Source organism: Camponotus vicinus, unplaced genomic scaffold, assembly GCF_025532165.1.
Source record: "Camponotus vicinus isolate PSW18456_S1 unplaced genomic scaffold, iyCamVici1.0 SCAF_4, whole genome shotgun sequence".
Lineage (NCBI taxonomy): Eukaryota > Metazoa > Arthropoda > Insecta > Hymenoptera > Formicidae > Camponotus > Camponotus vicinus.
This window is the reverse complement of record NW_028141976.1, coordinates 1,099,131-1,120,813: the sequence shown is the minus strand read 5'-3', so window position 1 is coordinate 1,120,813 and position 21,683 is coordinate 1,099,131. Positions and strand designations below refer to the sequence as shown.

General features: G+C 34.6%; 2 protein-coding genes across 8 annotated transcripts; both read right to left on the bottom strand.

Moving 5' to 3' along the window:
* Window positions 1-6,203: 6,203 nt before the first annotated feature.
* LOC145970514 (protein Skeletor, isoforms B/C-like) lies at window positions 6,204-12,229 on the bottom strand. The gene is made up of 12 exons (XM_083097356.1): window positions 11,676-12,229; window positions 10,810-11,029; window positions 10,602-10,710; window positions 9,969-10,207; window positions 9,539-9,819; window positions 9,306-9,442; window positions 9,088-9,223; window positions 8,818-9,016; window positions 8,633-8,733; window positions 8,299-8,553; window positions 7,135-7,242; window positions 6,204-6,979 (listed from the first exon to the last, which is right to left on the bottom strand). The coding sequence occupies exons 1-12, from the start codon at window positions 11,752-11,754 to the stop codon at window positions 6,792-6,794; spliced, it is 2,052 nt and encodes a 683-aa protein (XP_082953482.1). The 5' UTR covers window positions 11,755-12,229; the 3' UTR covers window positions 6,204-6,791.
* Window positions 12,230-14,470: 2,241 nt separating this feature from the next.
* Window positions 14,471-20,836, bottom strand: LOC145970139 (uncharacterized). Of its 7 annotated transcripts, XM_083096634.1 has the most exons (7): window positions 20,169-20,309; window positions 19,969-20,087; window positions 17,740-19,894; window positions 17,514-17,636; window positions 15,869-17,420; window positions 15,522-15,693; window positions 14,474-15,407 (listed from the first exon to the last, which is right to left on the bottom strand). In XM_083096634.1, exons 2-7 carry the CDS (start codon window positions 19,988-19,990, stop codon window positions 15,184-15,186), a joined length of 4,248 nt encoding a protein of 1,415 aa, XP_082952760.1. In that variant the 5' UTR covers window positions 19,991-20,087; window positions 20,169-20,309; the 3' UTR covers window positions 14,474-15,183. The 7 variants fall into 7 exon arrangements, with proteins under 7 accessions (XP_082952756.1, XP_082952755.1, XP_082952757.1 ...); XM_083096630.1 differs by having other exon boundaries at window positions 14,471-15,407; window positions 17,740-19,914; window positions 19,969-20,833; XM_083096631.1 differs by having other exon boundaries at window positions 14,472-15,407; window positions 17,740-20,087; window positions 20,169-20,832.
* Window positions 20,837-21,683: the final 847 nt, after the last annotated feature.

The window sequence follows — 21,683 nt, the reverse complement described above, 5'->3', positions numbered from 1 at the left end:
AATTAAACGAGTAAAAAGCACCAATCTCTTTTATCCAAAACTTTCTTTTCGGGCCTCGGATGTAGAACCATTCCCTAATCAAAATAAATCCGGGAGTTCCTCCCACAACACTTCGAGGATTAGTCTACCAATTAGAATTCATTCAGAAGACAATAAGAATCAAAGCAACCATTATTAAAACAAGCACTGGAAATTACGAATATTGCCATCCAGGCATTCTAATGAAAGAATTAATCCCCTATTCAAGATACATCCGGGCCCGCCCCTTTTTACACACACTGGCTGCAAATAAATTTTCATTAACACAGTTTCAACAAAGTTTTAAAACACTTCTTTTATTAATAATTTTATTTTCCACGGCAAAATTCATTCTTCTACTCCTCTTTTTTAGAGGGACACTCCGCCCGAAAATGGCCTGAGTCACCACACTTCCAACATTCCTGAGATTTATTTTCGTCTTTTTGATTAAATTTACTTTTCGAGAAACTACTTTCTTGGATGACTTTTACAGCCATCGCTCTTTCCACCGCGATTTTTAGAGAAGTGATATTTTCTAACTGAAGAGTTCTTCTTAGGAAACCGTCCGATAGCGCAGCTATAAACTGGGCACAAGCGATCTTATCCCTCACTTCGTGAGAACACTCAGGGTAAGCAAGACGCGAAAGCCTCTCCAGATCTGCACCCAAAGTAGCCAAATCTTCCGAACTCTTTTGTTTTCTGTTAGTAAACTGGGTATAGTAAGTCTGGGCCAAATGCCCCTCCCCGAAACGCAACTCTAACTTCGATTTCAGCTCGTCGAATTTTAGATTCTCTATTTCAAAAATCCCATCCAAAATCGAACGTGTCTTTCCCCTCAAACAAGCAGCCAAGGCCACGGTTTTCTGTGAATCGCTCCAGTTATTAGCCCGCGCTATCAAAACGAATTGAGTGAGAAACTCACGCAAGGGGACACTCCCGTCATAATTATCGGTTTTTAATTTTAGGCCCAAGCCGGGATTCGAATTTTCTAATCGCGGACTATTATAAGAAGGACTTAGCTGTTGATCCTGTCGTAATCTCCCCTCCAGACGTCGGAGCTCGCTGTCTCGCTCCCGGAGCTGCGCCTCAAATTCGGCTCGCATCTGCAAGCGTTCCTCTCGCAGCTCCCGGATCTCTCGCATCGCCGCCTGAAGCGTGATCGTCTCTGCCGACGGGCTGGGAGTCGCGACTCGTATCCTCTTTCGTGTAGAGACGCCCGTGGCTGGATCCTGTTGCCCGATGTTTGTCGTCGACATTCTAAATTCAGCGTTCTCACAAAGTTGGCAAAATCACGTCCCGGTTGATCCTTCGGTATCCCGTCGATCCCGGACGAGCCCCCAAAATGTTACGCCCGGGGCGGGGACTTCGATAGATATCGAAGTCGCGCGGTAAAGAGATCAGCCGCTCGCGGGACGCGCTAAATAAACAAGCACTTAAGGAAACTAATGAACTTTAATGCACTGCACAATTACAACACAAACGGTAACTCAGAACGTAAATACACAATATTAATAACACGGATCGACTCGTAAGAGAAACGCGTTTACACAGCCTGACAGCTGGCTCCAGACTCAAATGACAGCGGCCGCTGTCAACAACCTCTTGACAATGGACTTCTCTTTCCACGACGGACTCGACCGCGACCCGAACCAGGGACGTAACAATATACAGGGTGTTTCATTTTAATCCGACCAGTCGAATATCTCGAAAACCAAGCCCGGGAGAGAAAAATATTTCAGACAAAAGTTGTTTGGTTTCGAGGGGGCCATAAGATGGTATCATTGGTTTGACCTTGAAGAGTCATTTGAAGGTCACGTGAAGGTCACTTCAATTTTTTTAAATGGAACACCCTATATATTTTTGCACACTCTTGTAGCTTATCTCGAGAGCTTTCCAAAACACTATCATTAAGTACCTTTTCGTTAAGTACTTTTTGAGTTATGAGGGTTGAAATAATTTCTTAATTTTACATAAACCGTAAAATATCTTGTAAAATATTCACTTTTCGATTATCTTACCTTAATACTTTTAAGTACAAAATAATGAGAGGAATCAATTGGTGTAAAAAAAACATAGTTGTTTTTAAGAAAAAATATGGAATTGTTAATTGCAAATTACATATTTTTTCTTCAAAACAACTATGTGTTTTCTTTACACCAATTGATTCCTCTCATTATTTTGTACGTAAAAGTATTAAGGTAAGATAATCGAAAAATGAATATTTTACTAGATATTTTACGGTTTATGTAGAATTAAGAAATTATTTCAAGCCTCATAACTCAAAAAGTACTTAACGAAAAGGTACTTAATTATAGTGTTTTGGAAAGCTCTCGATGTCAGCTACAAGAATGTGCAAAAATATATAGGGTATTCCATTTAAGAAATTTAAGGTGACCTTTATGTGACCTTCAAATGACTGTTCAAGGTCAAATCATTGTCACCATCTTATGGCCCCCTCGAAACCAAACAACTTTTGTCTGAAATATTTTTCTCTCCCGGGCTTGGTTTTCGAGATATTCGACTGGTCGGATTAAAATGAAACACCCTGTATATACAGGGTGACCCATTTTAACTTAGGCAGCCAAATAACTCGAAAAATAAGCAAGATAGAGAAAAATGTTTTAGACAAAAGTTGTATGGTTTCGAGGGGGCCATAAGATGGTATCATTGGTTTGACCTTGAAGAGTCATTTGAAGGTCACGTGAAGGTCACTTCAATTTTTTTAAATGGAACATCCTATATATTTTTGTACATTCTTGTAGCTCATCTCGAGAGCTTTCCAAAACACTATAATTAAGTACCTTTCCGTTAAGTACTTTTTGAGTTATGATGCTTGAAATAATTTCTTAATTTTACATAAACCGTAAAATATCTTGTAAAATATTCATTTTTCGATTATCTTACCTTAATACTTTTATGTACAAAATAATGAGAGGAATCAATTGGTGTAAAGAAAACACATAGTTGTTTTTAAGAAAAAATATGGAATTGTTAATTGCAAAATTACATATTTTTTCTTCGAAACAACTATGTGTTTTCTTTACACCAATTGATTCCTCTCATTATTTTGTACATAAAAGTATTAAGGTAAGATAATCGAAAAATGAATATTTTACGATTACCTCACCTTAATACTTTTATGTACAAAATAAGATATTTTACGGTTTATATAAAATTAAGAAACGATTTCAAGCCTCATAACTCTACAAGTACTTAATGAAAACTAACTTAATTATAGTGTTTTGGAAAGCTCTCGAGATAAGCTACAAGAATAATAACGCAATGAAAAATAAATGGTTCCATTTAAGAAATTGAAGGTGACCTTCACATGATTTTGACAACGCTATTCAAGGTCGTGCTAATATTACTGTGCATTATTTGAAACCCTATAACTTTTATAGGAAACATTGTTGTCTGCCGTTCTCGGTTTTCGAGATATTCGGCTGATACGGGTGGTCTGACACACCCCGTATATATATATATATATATATATATATATATATATATATATATATATATATATATATTTATTTATTTATTTATTTATTTATTCATATAATAAAAACAATTTTGAAAAATAAAATAATGAAAATAATAGGCTCAACATAATAATAAATTACTAAGGGGTAAAAAGGCAAATAAAAATCAAAAGACACGCGGTTATTAGTGCGCAAATTTAGATATATAGTATAAAATATTTACTTAAATTTACTTAAAGCGTAATATATAACATTCTTTTAAATTTTATTACAATTTTTGCTGCCTTTTGTCGCTTAGTAATTTTGAAAGAAGCTCTTAAAATATATTAAATTCATGTTTCCTTTTTCTTCAATTCAAGCGGCTTAAATTGAAAATATTATTAAACATTTTTGTAACATTCTGTTATAGAAAAGGAAAATTGCAAAAATTGGAGGAAACACTTTCGTTCACAAGACAAGGAATATTATAAAATACACATTATCGGATGAATTGTGCCGCAAATTATCATAAGTGTCAATCGGGATCCTTTCCTCGCCAATTTAATATAGCACATGTGATAAGACATGTAATGAGGAAACATAAGGGAGAAATGAAAGAACAAATAAATCAAGCTGTTTCAAACATTCATCTTTTCAAAGAGTAAGAAAAATTTAATATTATTTGTATTTGGATGTGGAATATTTTAGAATATCAAATATTCAAATTTGTCAAATTCGATATTTTGATAATAACAGTATTACTTTAAAAAATACTAGTTTAAAGGCTTCATAATATTCATAATTTTTATTTTATATTTTTTACAGATTATTTCTTCAAAATATTAAATCTTATACTCAACATTCACTCTATGACATTCCTACTGACTCAGGAGGAGTAAATATTCTGGAAGTTGCAAGTAGTAATAATATAATCAACCACATTCTAATCCCAGTGATATTCCTGGTACCAACTCAGACAAACGCAGGAGAAGCACTCAGATAAAAGAACCAAAACGCAGAAAATCCATTCTAGAGATGATTAAGAAAACCAATAAAACAATGCTTAAATCAATCCAAAGGAACTTAAAAATGTTCAACGAGATATTAAAGCATGATAGTGTCTCAGACATTCAGCATTTTAAAGAGTAAGAAAAATTTAATATTATTTGTATTTAGATGTGGAATATTTTAGAATATCAAATATTCAAATTTGTTCGATATTTTGATAATAACAATATTACTTTAAACAATACTAGTTTAAAGGCTTCATAATATTGCGCAGCGTTGGGAAGTAACTTGTTACTTGTAACGAAGTTACAGTTATAGTTACTTTTTTTCGATAACTAACTTAACTCGTTCCTTTTTTTCAATTTGTAACTGTAACTTAACTCAGTTACATATTTTCGGTAACTAGTAACTAATTTAATAATTACTTTAATAGTTACTTTATATATATATATATATATATATATATATATATATATATATATATATATATATATATTTTAAATCTTTGCAAATCGTATTGGACCGCCTTGCACTTGCGCATAAACGCTTTTATCGATACTTTATGATCCAATGCATATGCTCCCATTTTTTATTAATAAAAATTTTAAACATATTGAATCATTTAACATATCTTAGTATTTCATGATATGTGTTACATATGTATTAATCATTATAATATGTAAAGTATTTCATGTATGTTATAAATATTAAAAAAGCTAACTAAAAAAATATAGTAATAAATATTTGTAATGTGGATTATTCGTGATGTATATATATACACATATATAAAAAATATAGTAAAAAAAGTAAAGATTAATTATATACATATACTATCTATCTTAAAATAATAAAATTATAAGAGCGATGCAATAAAATTATATTTTTTACAAGTTTTCTTTTACATTAAATAAAAATTTTTGTTTTTATTCAGCTGTTTTTAAATTAAAATAAAATATATATTTCTCTCTTTAAAGTGAATGCCATTCTAAAATCCCCTATAATTTGCAAGAATTAAATTAATACCTTATAAGATTGTCATTAAATTTTTATTACTGCGTGCAGATTTAATATTTTTATTTCCATTCCAAGGAAGTAACTACAAAGTAACGACTCGTTACTTTTTAAATAACTGTAACTGTAACGCGTTACTTTTCAGAATTGGTAACTTGTAACTGTAACTAATTACATTTTTTACTAAAAAAAACTGTAACTGTAACTAATTACTTTTGTAAAGTAACTTTCCCAACTCTGATATTGCGCACATAATTGAAGCTATATTTTATAGTAATAATTAATCCAGTAATTTTTATTTTATATTTTTTACAGATTATTTCTTCAAAATAAATCGTATCCTCACAACTCTCTCCATGACATTCCTGGTGACTCAGGAGGAGTAAGCATTCTGGAAGTCGCAAGTAGTAATAATCAACCACATTCTAATCCCAGTGATATTCCTGGTACCAGCTCAGAAAAACGCAGGAAAAGCACTCAGATGAAAGGACTTCCAAACAAATGCAGAAAATTCATTATAGAGATGATTAAGGAAACTGTGAAAAAGCAAAATAAAAAAATGCTTAAATTAATTCAAAAAAACGTAAAAATGTTGAACGAGATATTATATATCTATTATAATAAACGGTAAGATCTCTTTGTAATGGATATATTTAAGATTTATTTTACGCGTTCCTTCTCTGTCAATTTGATTATTTACATTAATCAGTTTTTAACACAAAACCATTTCTTAATCTCGCTAAAGATATTCTAAAGTAACAATTCCTTTAATATTCATATTTAATATATGTAATCGTTTCTTTAATTAAAGTTGTCTCTTTCTTTCTTTCCACTTTGATTTCTTCTCTTTCCACTTTTATAACTTACCATTGAAACACAAATATACGATATACATTGCGTATATACATATTTAATATATATTGTCTTTTATATGTTCACATCCTACTTAATAAGCAGAATAAAAGAATATTGCAACAATTTAATGAGTTCTTCTTCCACTTTTTTACTCACTTGTTTTTCAATTTGTTATTATATTATTTTACATATTTTATTAATTACACAAATTTTTATAACGAACGCAACTTATTGTAGGAATCATTAATTGCTTAATATAACTCAAGAAAAATAATATATGTGATACAGGTGATTTTTATCATCTTTAAATTGTATCATCACGATGCACATGCTAATTTGGTATAAATTGTTGTAACAACTGGCGAATTTTGATTCCATGTATCTTTTGTAAGTTGAAAAAAATTTTCGACATAATATATCTTCCATATTTTATATTTAACTTTATAATAGATGAGAAAACACAATCGTAATTATGATGAGTAATGATAACTTATGTGCAGTCGCACTATTCCTTGTGTAAGAATCGATTACGTGAATCTTCCATCCTATGTTTGGATGAGTGAACGAGTTGTAATAAACCAGGTCGGGCCATGATGAATTCGGACTCACTGTTAAAATGCCACCGTCTCCTATGAATATAATCATTTTTATAAGTAAGATTCATCTTTATGGTAATAAAAACACGAGTATTTCGAAAATTTAATCAGTTTAAATTTGTGTGACGTGAGATAAAAGTTCGAAATTACGTTCGATAAATCGGATTTACTCGAGAAACAGTCTTTACCTGGCTCGCAGATTTGCATGAGAGTTCTATTGAATTTTTTAAATGATGGAAAAGAATCATCCAGTCTTCTGTCTCGACCGTTATGCTTACTTAAACAAAGTGGTCCAACTGAAAAATAATAATTCATTATAAACATATAATTTACATAAACACCCCAATAAACACTGTTATATTCATGTTATAAAAAACAAAAAAAAGTTATAAGCATTATATAAAAGTATTATCGATAAGTCATTAATAAATTGTAATTTCCCATTTTTAAATGTATCATAATATAACATATACCATATGTTATTACATCATAGATGTGGTCAACGAGCGACAGAATCCATCCGTGGCAATGGCACGTGGACGAGAAAAATATGTGAGGCAAGTGGCTGGATCGGGAATCAAACCCGAATCTTTCGCTTTCCGGGCAACTGCTCTAGACCACTGAGCTATCCGGACCTCACACTTGCTGCTTTTTAACACAATGATATGCAAATTCAGAGCGATGTTGATATCTTGCTCGATGGATGCAATGCCGATTGCCATGGAGGATCCTTGAAAAGGTCGCTCGCTGACCAAATAAGATAGAGGTATTCGCGTGCACTGCATGCTGACTTCCGACTGGCCTTCCGTAAAAAACAGAATATTTGTCATATAATAAAGTTGATAATTAAATAAATAAAATAAATTATATATATTAAATTTATAAAATTCGGAATTTAATTTCTATAGAAATTTTGATTTTTCACTTCAAATAAACACTAAATAGACTATTTCCCATTTATTCACCCAATTTTAAATAATATGTTAATATTCTGAATTACTGGGATTGCATTAGAAATTAAACTGACAAAAAAATGGTATATTTTGGATATTATTTTAGTATCCGTCCCTTCTAAACTTTATATCTATTTTATAGTGAAAAATTGAGAGAATATAAATCAATTAAATTTGATTTCACTGCATAGCGTCAAGCAAAGAAATATACATAAAACAATATTATATTGCAATAATATTCTGTTACATTACTGTTGTAATACTGTAAAATAATACGTATGATATATTACAGTATTATATCATATATATAACTTGCCTTATTTGTTATTTCTATACTATATTTATATAACGAACAGTGTTTACTGAGGTATAAGAGGGAAAGTGAATAAATCTACCAACCCGCCGTCGGTCGCGGTCGGCCTCTTCTAGTAAATTCAACTCCAGCTAACACCCTAATCTTGCTTTGCGCAAGATCGCTGAGCGTATCATATCCTCCGTGAGGATCATCGGTTATTATTAAAGGATGGTACAGGTTTGCGCTGTGCGGATTGTTTCCGCCGTAAACGCGAAAGCTGTACGTTAATCCGCGTCGTAAGTACAACTCGGGTATCAGCGCACCTTCGATGTACCAGGCAAGACCTACCGATGGTTTTCCTGTAAATGAAAACTTTATTAATTTAATGTATTGTAAAACAATCTAACTACGAGTCTAAAAGGATCAGGAAATTTATACCCGTAATTCCTTGATATCCTTTTCTTCCTCCGGAGGGTCCAATAGTTGCTCGAAAAGTTCGGAGGCTTCTGTCAATTATTTCTGTTTTCTGCCAAGGTTCTCTAAAAAGAGAATGAAAAACGTGATTAAAATAAAAAAATCGCAATTCGATTATAAAATAAAGAAACGTTTTAAATTTTTCGCACTTCCGAGAGAGTTTGCTGCTGATCTCTGTAAAATCGATGCAGGTATTCTCTGCTTCTTTACGATTTAATTCGAGTACTACGTCGCCTCTTGGATACAAATCGTGAAAGCTCGGTTCATTATTAATTTTATCGAGTCTGCCCAAAGCCCAAATCACATATACTGGTTTATCTATGGGGAATTCTTTGTCTCCGGAATCGGCTATAAAAATAAAATTATATATGTACAACATGTTTGTATGTGAGAAATGTGTTAGCTGCCGTATAACTCACATGAAATAAGTGTACGCCTATACGTGATGATGTTGATACCGTTCTCTCTTACCGCGGTGTAGAGCTGATTGTTATCTAAACCGCCAAAAAGCTCGTCTCTGCAAACGCCTTTGTACTGACCGAGAACTTTCCCACACTGAAATCATTCAGATACTTATATTGTCTATCGCTTTTTCTTTCCTTGCTTTTTCTTTTTCACATTAAACAACTTTACGCACTGGTGCCTTTGCTGTAATATTGTAATCCGTAGCATATCCACGGGTATCATCCATATACGCGATGGCTACGTCTGCACCTTCCATTTGACTCGAGTCCTCCGAACCGGACAACCCAAAAGCCATGTACTCATCTTCGGCTAAAAACGTGAAAATAATTAAAATTTATTCTCACATAATATTAATATTTTTTTTAAATATTAACACCTATGTATAATTTACGTTAATATACGTACCGACTTGACCTACCAATTGGATGGTAATCTGCGGACCGAAGATTTCCCAGGCAACTTGATATTGCTTATGTAGCTGAACGCAATTCGGAAGAGACTGCGTTTGTTTGATAATTTTTATCAACGACGGCGGTACATTGAGTCCATCGGGTATAATAACGGAACCATAATTCGATTTAGTTTTTACGTCAAAAATACTCAGCCAATCTATGTTAAAAACCGTCATATCGCCTGGCAATTCTAATATGATGTCTTCGTTATTGTATGCTCTAAGAGAATCCATGCTAAAAAGTAGAAAAAAAGTGTTCTTTCTACGTTTTAAGATACACGCTTTGAATACAATAATTATCAATTATCAAATGTTTGCGAAAAAAATATGTGTATTTTAGTAGATTTTTAGAAATTATAATATTCTCTATTATTTCTCTCTTACTATCCGTATTCATCGGGTACTTTGTGGCCCTTGCTAGACGGTTGCGGACCAAGACCGACCCAGAAATACGTATCTACACCTTGCCCATCGTAGATGAATTGTGGTATGCTGATAGTTTTCGAATCCAAAATCACAATGGGTTCTGACGAGACATTGTGAGATCTTTTCGACAGCTGTGATATCTTTTGAGGCGCGGGTGGATCAAATTCTTCGGGTACGTACACATCACCGAAGGTATTCTAAAGTTGGAAAAAATTGTTTTAGGCAACTAAACTGATACTACGCTTTAATTTCTTATAGCACAAAAATTTTACGATATTAATTATATCCGATAATAAACGATAATAACTATATCATGATAATGTGGCAATATTCATCATTTAATTAAAAATCTTATCAAAATGATACAGTATCTAAATTTGTAAGCAAGAATAGAACAAGTAATTTACTAGATACTTTGAATATTTTGTATTTAAAATAATGTATATTTTATAAATGTATCTAATTTTCGCTATTTATAAATGTATCTAATTTTATTATTGCTTTTACGACAGATATTAGTGCTAAATGTGAAATAACAATAGCATGAAATCATAATACACTCATAATATTGCTCTTAAAATTTATACCTACTTGACTTTGTAAATCGTACACTGCAAACCATTTGATATCCGTTATTTTTTTATTATCAGGAAGAACGAGTGTAAAATCCCGATTGAAATACCGATCCAATATATTTGTCCTGAAAAATAAGCAATTATTAAGATTTAACACTGAGTGATTTGTAATTGAATTTAATTTCGAGATTTCCTTTTAATATTTATAAAAGAATACAGCTTACTTGCCCCACTCATCGGGAACTATAAATCCTTGCGGACCTGGTCTATTTGATGCTCCTGCCCAGAAAAACGTGTCGGCTCCATTACCATCATAATTAAAGGACGTCAACAATAAGGTATACTGATTCACAGCCCAAACATCACCAGAAACTTGATGATGATACGGATTTAATTTTCCCAAATATTTTCCTTTATATTCTTCATTATTTTCTTGTGCATAAGCTGTCGATATTGTAATATTTATTAAACTTAATAAAAATACTTATTAAATACCCACCCAACCAAAATATTGCCGCAACATTGCTGCAATGTTGTAATATTGCCGCAATATTGCTGCAATATTCTGTGTTTGCTGGGTATGATAGCCTAAGATATGGACATTTAAGAGATTGACAGCATTTCTTGTTAAAAGAAAATATATATATAAATTAATTCAAATTCTTTAATATAAATTATAAAACTATTATGAAACTCAATATAACATGTTTAGTTTATATATTTTAACAAAATAAAATTTGAAAAAAATTTACTGTAATTGTGTTTATCTTAATAATTTATCTATATTTTCAAATGTATTTAATATAATCTATTCGCTCGAAAAAACTCTGAGATAGTTTTGAAATAAATTGCCTCTGAATAATTCAAATTCTATTCTCTAGATTTCTATCATTTGCATAAGAAAACTCGTTTTTCGAAAAATATTGATGTCGAATTAAGCGATGTTTTTCAGGGAGATATCGATGCTGGATGAAACAATGTCTTTGGCGCTTAGTCATTTTGATTTCGATGACTTTTTCACAAATTCTCCTTCACCAAATCATTTCACAAATGCCTATTTTCGTACACGATATGTAAGATCGATAATTACCGTAAGAAAATAGCAAACATCCTAGAAGCGTCACGAGAGCACTCTCCGTTCTTTTCGTTTTCATTCGCCATCGCTTCATCTTTCCCTTGCTCTCAAATGCTCGAAAACATGTCACTGACTTTTATCGAAAGATGACTAAGAAACCGAGAGATCATAAACAGGGAGAAACTGACGGAACGGATGAATGCTCGGCGAATTATGTGCAACTCTTAGCTCTTGTCCAATGCTCATAATCAGACGATTCCGAGCAAAGTCAATGATCTGTGAACGAGTCCGATATGCTGTCACAGTTAACGGTTGGCGATCGCGAATAACGGTAATGCCTTGGATTCTGTATATTACGGTGAATTCACCGAGAATAGTATATTCCTCTGACACGTTGTCGTCTCTCGTAGCGGAAACGCGACTAGAAAACCGAATCGGCCTTCACGGAACGTGGTTCCACACAAACTACTACGACCGATTGTACATTCCCCGAGAGAAAGTATGCGCTCGCTTGGGAACACCGGGGACCAATCGACGTTAAAACAAATCTGCTGCAAACGATCGCGGTCATTGTCGCCTTCCTGGAATCCAGTTCGAGCAATGGCGAGGATAGATCAGAAAGATATCCTTCCGATGAAACTTGGATTAGTCATATTTTCAGTATTTTCCACGATATTTTATATCCCATTGTCCCACCATACTTTATGTCTCCTATTAAGAAAGTTTAATAGATATGAAATAGATATAATTACTACGATTATTTTGATATTTCGTAAATTACAGAATCACGTTTTGACATATTCGAGATTCATAATCAACTATAAAACGTGCCATCATACTCGAGAATTATTATGTACAATATTCTTCGCAATTGTTACAATATTTTGTTAATAATCAGATTAATTTATTAGAGATTAATTTAGAGAGAAGATTAATTTGTTCGAGAAAAAATTGTTCATATATAATATATCCCATTGTCCCACCATACTTTATGTCCTATTAAGAAAGTATAATAGATATGAAATAGATATAAATTACTACGATTATTTTGATATTTCGTAAATTACAGAATCATGTTTTGACATATTCGAGATTCATAATCAACTACAAAACGTGCCATCAGACTCGAGAATTATTCTGTACAATATTCTTCGCAATTGTTACAATATTTTGTTAATAATCAGATTAATTTATTAGAGATTAATTTAGAAAAAAGATTAATTTGTTCGAGAAAAAATTGTTCATATATAATCGCATATAAATATGTACATATATATAATTATATATAATATTTATTCATATTTATTTGTTGTCAAATACTAAAGTACAATTTAATTATAAAATTTCGAGAGCATTTTTTCCTCTTGAGATTCAAAGTCCTTGCAGTTTTTCGAAATTTTTGCCAATTTCTCTTGTTTTCCAAAGTGAGAAGTATTCCATCTTGAAATGGTCGGAAAAATAGAAAGTTCTGTCCCAATTAGTTGCGTTGCGTTACACTTTTCACATCTAGAATAAAAGTTTACTCGCGATTTCGAAGAAATATAAGCAAAAAAATATTTAACAAAGAAAAAATGGTAATTAAAAGAAAAGTCGACAATAGATTATTTTTTAAATATTGGAAAAGATATAAAAATAGATGTTTTGTGTGCAAAGTTTTAATTTTTCAAATTCTTTTTTTTTCTAGATACATTAATGTAATATCTCGAAATCTTACAAATATAAAATAAATTCTATTTCTAAGAAAAATAAATTCCGATTAAATTGTTCAAATTTATTTCAACGTTTGAATGTATGTATATGTCTTCTCTTTTTTCCGTATGTATGACCGTTTGATCGATTAGCGTCGAGCATAATATTTCGGTTGTCAGTTCTCGCATATAAGACATTGCATCGCGTTGCTTGATTGATATAATTATGATATCGTTGCCGATATTCGAAACAACGAAAGACGGATTGATCAAACTGATATACGCGACTACAAAAGCCATCAAGAATTATGTGATAAAAATGTAAGTTCATCGTTTCGTCCACGATATACTTTCGATTGCGTTATAATGAACACGTTATTCTGAAATTTATTTTCTCGCTTGCTGCGATTACCATGTCGCAGATATTCTGAATAATCGAGAAAGATCAGATAAAAATATTCCAATCATTGAGTAAAATATCGATATTACATGTATTGATGAATACCGAGATAATATATTCTTTGTACAAATAGAATTAATTATCTTTCAGAAAACATATATATTACGGATGATTAAATTAAAAAGAAAGAAAAAATTAATTTATTAAAAAACAGAAGATTTTCACACACAGGATCATATTATATGATGATAGAACTATTAATGAAATCTGTAGCATAAAAATATTACAGCTCATGAAAGTGACAGATAATAATAATAAAAGAAAAGAAATAAAACTTAAATTATTAATAATGTGTCCTTTGGAAAATACATGTATTTTCTAAGAATTCATTTTTAAAAGTTTTATTTCATATGTAATAAAAAAGTGTTATGATATACTACAAGATTCAGGTACTACGCAACAACTATTCTTACTTTAAAGCATTCATTTTTTGATCAATTATATATATATTTATATGAATGATATGTTTCACTGTGTAAAGATTTTGTTAAACTATATGTATCGCATAAACATGAGTTATTACTATTAATATTATTTATGTTTCAGTCCTATCAATATTTTTGTATTAAAAAATAAAAGAGAGATAATATTTCAGATCATATTTCTCTAATGAATATGTTTCTTGTATCTATAATATATAAAGCTTCTAAAACATAAAAAGATTCGATAATTTTTTGTACTATTTAGTCATGTTGTGTTCTTAAAGATAAATTAATTATAATGATAAAATTATGCATATGTAGTTTTAACACGTCAAATAAAAGATCAGATTTGATCTCTGTGATATATATTCCATAATTATAAATAGATCATTTAAATTTTAGAACACTCTTTTCTAACGTGTAACTTTACTGAAGAAAACACGCAATATTGTAATTTTAACACAACGACCTAAGGTAATATAATTAATGTATAAAATGCATGTTTTTAATTTTTCAATTGAATATTTCAAAATTTTCCCATTTAAAAATAGGCGTTCATAAAAAAATTGAGATAAGTATATATAACATTAAGAACTATCTCTGAGACTTTATTAAAATTCACTTATTTTTTGTTTATTTAGATGCACAAGATATAACTCATTTTTATAGAATGTAATAGTTTTGATAAAATTGTTTAGATATAAAATGTTATTAAACTAACAATAATTAATAAGAGTAAAACAAACCATTCGTTATATCTTAAAGTAATATAATGAATATGATGCAAAATTATGCTGTTTTATTTAACTGAATTTTAATAGATAAGTGTCAATTTCATGTATGCAAGAATTATATACAGAATAACAAAAATTTCAATAAAAGTCCCCAAGATAGCTCTGCTTATATATTTATGAAAGTGGAAAGGCACTCTACATAAGTAACTTCTAAGAATTTTACAAATTGGATATAACACTGACACTTTGAGACAAATCTACTTGGCCTCTCAAAACCTTTTGCTGCAATCTCTTGCAAAAAATTTTTGCCATAAGTTTATTTCGGCGTGCCTCTTCTTGTCGTTCCTGCTGTCGTCGTTTGAATCGTACTTCATTCAATCGGAGGTACCGTTTGCGTAATCGCTCCTTCATCTCCTCGTCAGTAATTTTTCGTTGTGCGGAAACTATACATACAATAAAAAGAAAAAATTGTGTAATATATGTTATGTAATGCTATAATGTGCAAATTAATTTGGCTGCAAATGTAAATTATTAATTTTAAAATGTAATATAGTTACCTGTTGGCTTTCGTATCGGTGTGGATTTATTGATAGTAGATGTACTAGCCATTGCCAATAATTGTATCCTCTTCTCCTTTCTCAATTCCCGCAATTGGCATATTTCCAATAAATATTGTCGGCGTGTTTCCGCATTGCCCACAAACTCGGGATTGTTTCTAGATAAATAATCCTGAAATTGGTTTGATTGTCAGGAATCCGAAAAATCTACGATATTTCATCTTCGAAATCAAACAATATTTTTTCGGGATATTCTATTGAACATTATAAATACAAAAATTATTTCATTCAAGCGACGAATTTAGAAATTGAGTTTCTCGCCTATTAAATTTCATCAAATTTCTTACCTGCAATGTACTTTGATGAGTATTCTTGTTATTCCTTTTCATATCACAAGCACAGGCATCAAATTTTGCTGCACTCGAAGGATGCTTGGGAACTTTTGGCATTATTGGAATGATATCCGAGGTTTCATTTTTCGACGTGTTCTCCTTTGTAAACGATACCTCGTACGCAACAGCTTTGGGATACATTTGATGGCAGCCACATTTTCTGACATTTTGATACGCGGTACCACACGCGCGACAATGTTGGGAATTTCCTTCCGCTTTATTAATACCGGTACTATCTGCGACATTTGGTTTCGATGTGTAATTTTTGTACGCTTTGACGGTATCTCTGATCGCTTGATTATTATTACAGGAGCAAGCCTCGTTACAATTGCATTTTAATACGCTATTTTGTACTTTACGTTGTTGAACTATGCCAGCGTCTTGCAAACTATCGGAATAGATTTGCTTTCGCATTTGATGCTCTGCTAAACGGCACTCGAAATGGCACAAACCATTATTGTCCATTTTACCACTCGAGTGACAATATTCACACAATGATCCTGCCATTGTGATTTCCCGATTTCGACGTGCAACGCGATCGTTGACACAATCGCAAATCTTTCCAGTGTCATTTTGTTCGTCATGATTCAAGCCACGTTTCTTCTGATTCTCTGCGTTACAGTTTTGTCGGGATTTGCCGATGATTTTTCTATCTGCATCCTTAACAGGAACATTGACATCGCATTCGCACGCATTCATGTGGGTCCTCGACGTTTGACCATTTGATTCCGAGATATTTTCATGCGTGTAGGAGAGATTCCTTTGACATACACCACAAACATTACTGACATCCGCGACAGGCTTCTGTTCGGAGAACAATGCACATGTAAATAGTGATCGTTTTTCGGCAGTTCGTTTGGCTTCTATCGTGCTCGAACCACACTTATTATCATTAACGGACGAATAAGTGCCACTACGAGTGCAATTACATTTCGATTTGGACGCGTTGATTTGATTCTTAGCCTCTTTCTGTTTCTGTTGGATGACAGTACTCTGCGATGCGCGGTGACACGTGGATTCCGCGGCGTCGTCGCTCGCGTAATTTGTCTGCGTCTGCTGCGAGACGATCGGCGCGTCTTCTTTACACGATCTGATGGAGGCTGCATCGGAATTCTGATTGCACCGCGCGCACGTACGGTCGGTATTGTGTGTTTGGCACGATTGGTCTCTGCATTTTGCGCCATTCTGATAACATGGCTTCTGAAAGTTCATGTATCTCGTGTCTGATTCTATTGATGATTCGATCGGTGTCGAGGACATTTCTCGAGGTAACGTTTGTACACCGACAGCTATGCGCTTTGTCATGGATCTCTGCGTTTTGGACGCAGACACAATCTCCCCTCCGGTCTTCGAATGGGCGCTGGCTAAATTCGTCGCCGTTTGCGTGCAACTGTTACGTTTCATGATCCTCTGAATTATGTTATCACTCGCAGCTTCGCGCGTCGCTAAGTTGCAATGAGACGACCACGGTTCGTTCATGGAATCCTCCCGTAGATCGGATATACTTCTAAAAGCATAAGATTAAAATAGAGTAAAATTATGATACATTTCGTATTTACATTCCGTATCTATATTATAGAGTATAAATATGTCGCTTTACCCGTGTACAGTGTCCACATGCTCCCGTCTGATTATCGCCGTTTGCTTCGATTTGAGATTCGCCAATTTAGGTTTCCTCGGCGAGGATTTCGGTCTCTCCAGTCGTCTGGGCTGTTCTAGCAATCTAATTAACAAAGAAAATATAATGATATAAATATTCTATTTTGTAAAAAAGAGAAAGACTCATTTAACATTTGACAAAAAGATTATTAAAAGACGAAACGTACTTTTTCAAGTTACAGAGATGGCTGATCTCATTCGTAATCCAAATCAGTTGATTTCTCTTCTCCATTTCAGCGTAATTAACGAGTTTAGAATCACCAGACTCGGACATGCTGCACTTCTTCAATTCAAAGTGCCTTTCCGACGAGGTAGTCGGCAATCTCCAGTCGGTATTATTATCCGTATTATTATTAGATTCGAGTGAGTTCCTTCTATTGTTGACGACGGCGTCTAATAAGATTCTGTTGTGATCCGGGAGTATACTGTTCGTCGTGGTCGACTCCCGATGCGGCAGTTTACAGTTCTCCTTGAAGCAAAATATGTCATTGACTTTAGCATTTTTATGATTGCGCTGAGGTACGAAGCACTCGGAACTCTCGCTCTTATCGGGATCCGTTGGCGTGTTGCTGCTGCGTTGACAGTCATCGGTTCTCAGTCCTAGTCGCGCTTTCCTACCATCCATCTCCGTTCTATCTGTATGTCGATCGAACTTGTCGCTATTGCTACTTTCCAAAGCGACTTCCTTTATAACATCGCTGGTGGTTCCTACAGATTTCTGCATCGATATATCCTTCTTCTGCAAGTTCCACTCATCCGAGGACTCGGTGGTGCTATGCTTGTTCGTCAAAGCCTGAAGCAATTCGGATCGGTAAACCTTGTTCCTCGCGTCGTCCGGATTCCAGGGAACGTTGTCCTCCAAATTATGCTCAATTTTATCGTCCGTGTACTTTGCGGTGACGAGCCGCTTGATCACGTGCTGTATCAGTCTTTTCTTAACTTGCTTATCGCATTTGTTGGCATCGACGAGGCTCTTGAGGATGTTGACGCTTCTCTCCAAGTCTCGGACCAAGCTATCCGAATCTCCCCATAGCTTGTCGTTAACGCTGGAACTGCTGTTTGGCAAAGTCGAATTCGATCTACCGGTATCCGAAGACACGTGGTTATCCCTACCGTTTGGAACATTTGCATAAGTGTGCCCTGGAAAGTATTCGAAACTGTTGGCTCTCCCGGATACGTTCTCCGCCTCATCAGGGTGTGGTGTTATCGAGGTCGACGCATTCTGCGAAACTTCCGAGCTACTCCGATGTCTTTGAACGTCCTTGGCGTTCGTATCGACTTCGGCTTCATCCGTTGGACGCGAAGCGTTTTCGCATTTCTTTGTATTTTTAATCTTATACGTACCATTGGACTTTTTCAAAATAGAATGTATCGTTTGTAAATTAGAATCTTTCTCTAACAACGGTGGTTTGCTTTCGTCGAAATCTGAAACTTGAATGGCAACGGATTCCTGAGAGCATACGTCTGGACTTGTCTGTATTACTTTATCACAAGTGGCAGGTTTATTCACTACAGTAGCGATGGAGGACGTAGAATTAAAGATTAGAGGCAGCACAGATTTTCTTTCCTTAGCGTGCAAGTTTAGTTCGCTCTGACTTCTCTTCAAAGAGGATTTTGACGACGACGCGGGTATTACGTTCATCGACATGCTTTTCTGCAATGGTGAACTCGATGGACGTGTAACTTCTTTGCGTTTCGAATTTACGATTCTTCTCTCCATTGTCGGATATTTCACCAGTGGCGTCTTAAACGACGACGTAGGGGTATCTAAATTGTGTACTTCCCGCTTCGTGGACCTTAACGTAGTTTTCGAGTCTACGGCGTCATTCGCGACGCATCTCTCCTGCGATTTTATATCATCTCCTGTGATAATGCCGGGCAAATGGTTCTTGACAATAGGTGTGAACTCTATTTCGCTCTCCGAACCTGAGACATTCGCTACCAACGGCGTTGAATTTGCGTCAGGCACGGTCGATGACTTCGAACCGCCATGAGCCCCCGTATTCTTCCCTGATTGCATCCCGGATTCGGTGGTACCTTCCGGATCTAGCCGTAAAGCGGCCGAGCATCCTCGCGCCAGAGCCATACGTTCTATGGTGCTTAATCTCTTGTCGTCTCGCTTATTATGAGCGAGCGAATTGAAGTAACCGACATCGGCGCCGCTGTCCCACTCCAGTGGTTTGTGAGACGCCACGCTGGAGGTCGGGGAAGATATCTTTCTATCGTTCACCTCCGGGAACTTCTCTTGGCTCTCATTCTTCTCCTCGTGTATCATTTCCGGCGTGAGATCGTGCTTGAAGTCGGGCGATGACGTTCGAAGATCTGTCAAGGTTTCAACGTACCTGGATGAAACATCCGTATTAGAGGACTGTCCGATCAGCGGAGGCCTTACCCACCTACGTCTCTCTCTCGGGACATAAGACCTTAGATTATACTCCTCTCCGATACAGTCCTGCCTATTCGGGCCCACCTGTGCGCTCGGTTCGTACACGCTGCAGTAGTAGTTAACAGCCTCCTGTGGAGTATTCGACACGGGTAGCGAGAAATACTGATCCAGATTCGCGTCACGGGAGTATTTGCGATAATATTCCATTACCTGCGCGGAGAGTCTCTTCTTGGCTAGATTCGCCCCGAGCTTCACCGGTTCCCGCAGAGAGCTGCATTTCTCGCGCGCTTCCGTCAGACGCTTCCGCTCGTCGTCGCCGGTGACTGCGAGGTCCCTCGAGCAGCCGCCCTCGTAGCTTGATTCAGAATCGTATTCCATGCTACTGGCTCGCGCATCCTCTCTTACATCCTCGGCTGCCGCGAGACAAGCTTCACTCGAGCGCTTTCAATTGGGTCACCGGGTGCATTCTCGACGATCGAAGAGAGGCCAGGCATATTTATATATCGCGCTTTTCAACGCTGATGGAAGGACGGGGGACTGGACTGGCCGAAGAGAAGAGAGAAGCCGTGACAGCAGATGTAAACAAACAAGCTATCGAGCTCGATTTGAATAATCAACAGCGATTGTAGCTGTAAGTTGTCATCGAGAAACACAGATATCGATATAATACAGCAGATATTGATAAAGGAACACACTAGACCTCTCGAGGCGGACGTAGACGCGTCAGTTGTAAACGACGCGTATTTGTGGTTTATAACCTACAAGCTTCCGTCATCGATAATAGACGCGCACCAACGCTCATGAATGGCCGTGTTCCTATATTTACTGCCATTACTGAAAATCTATATAGTTGACGTCACGTATACCAGCAGAGAGAATAGATTTTCTGTACTGGCAGTTTATATCGGAACGCAGCCAATAGATGGGCTCTTATTTTTGCGCATGCGCGACGATGGCGGTCACGTATTACATCACAGTTTTGGCGGGACCCTGGCGAAAATAAGAAACTTTATAAAGCGTTAACAACCGTTGAGTGAGGGTTTTCTGAGAGTTTATATGCTTTTCAAACTTTGTAAGAGCACTTACATAACGCTGTTGGGTTTTGAATGCTTATCAAACGCTGCAGTGTTGCAATTTTTGTTCTACAAACTCTTTATATAATGTTACATGAAAGTTTTGCAATGCTGAGGTAACATTTTTCAGAGTACGTTCAGTAAACGTTGATACATCTTCGTGTACAGAGTTTACTCAGACTTTTCAAACGTTTACGTTTACACTATAACGTACAAACGTCTTTTAAACGCTGCAGTGTTGCAATTTTTGTTCTACAAACTCTTTACTAATCGTTTTTAAACTCTCGACGAACTTCCACAAACGTTCATGTAAACGCCAAACAAACGTCTCATTTTTGCCAGGGGAACTAATAGAAAATGAGTTTTAAATAATTATATAAATTAATTAATTAATCGATATAATTTGTAAATGCTTTTTTTCTATATATTTCAAATTAATTTTTCAAAAATTCTGCATACCTTTTAAAAATAATTTAAAATAGGGAGATTCATTGAACCACATTCAATGTATTCTACAAGTAAAATAAAATTAAAAATCTTAATATATAAATGAGATTACAATAGTTTTTGAATTATAAGTGATTAAAGTTTGCTGATAATATTAAAATTGACAAATTTAATTGGAAATAATATATTAAAAAAAAATTAATAG

What these genes read in the sequence shown, in the direction of transcription:
- LOC145970514 (XM_083097356.1), bottom strand. Translation starts at nt 11,754, where the DNA reads ATGAAGCGATGGCGAATGAAAACGAAAAGAACGGAGAGTGCTCTCGTG. An exon ending in ATGTTTGCTATTTTCTTACG is followed by an intron (nt 11,030 to 11,675) that starts GTAATTATCGAT and finishes CAATATCGACAG; the next exon opens with CTTATGCACAAGAAAATAAT. An exon ending in GTTCCCGATGAGTGGGGCAA is followed by an intron (nt 10,711 to 10,809) that starts GTAAGCTGTATT and finishes CTTATTTTTCAG; the next exon opens with GACAAATATATTGGATCGGT.
- LOC145970139 (XM_083096629.1), bottom strand. Translation starts at nt 20,336, where the DNA reads ATGGAATACGATTCTGAATCAAGCTACGAGGGCGGCTGCTCGAGGGAC. An exon ending in CATCTCTGTAACTTGAAAAA is followed by an intron (nt 17,637 to 17,739) that starts GTACGTTTCGTC and finishes TTTGTTAATTAG; the next exon opens with ATTGCTAGAACAGCCCAGAC. An exon ending in CTCATCAAAGTACATTGCAG is followed by an intron (nt 15,694 to 15,868) that starts GTAAGAAATTTG and finishes AACCAATTTCAG; the next exon opens with GATTATTTATCTAGAAACAA.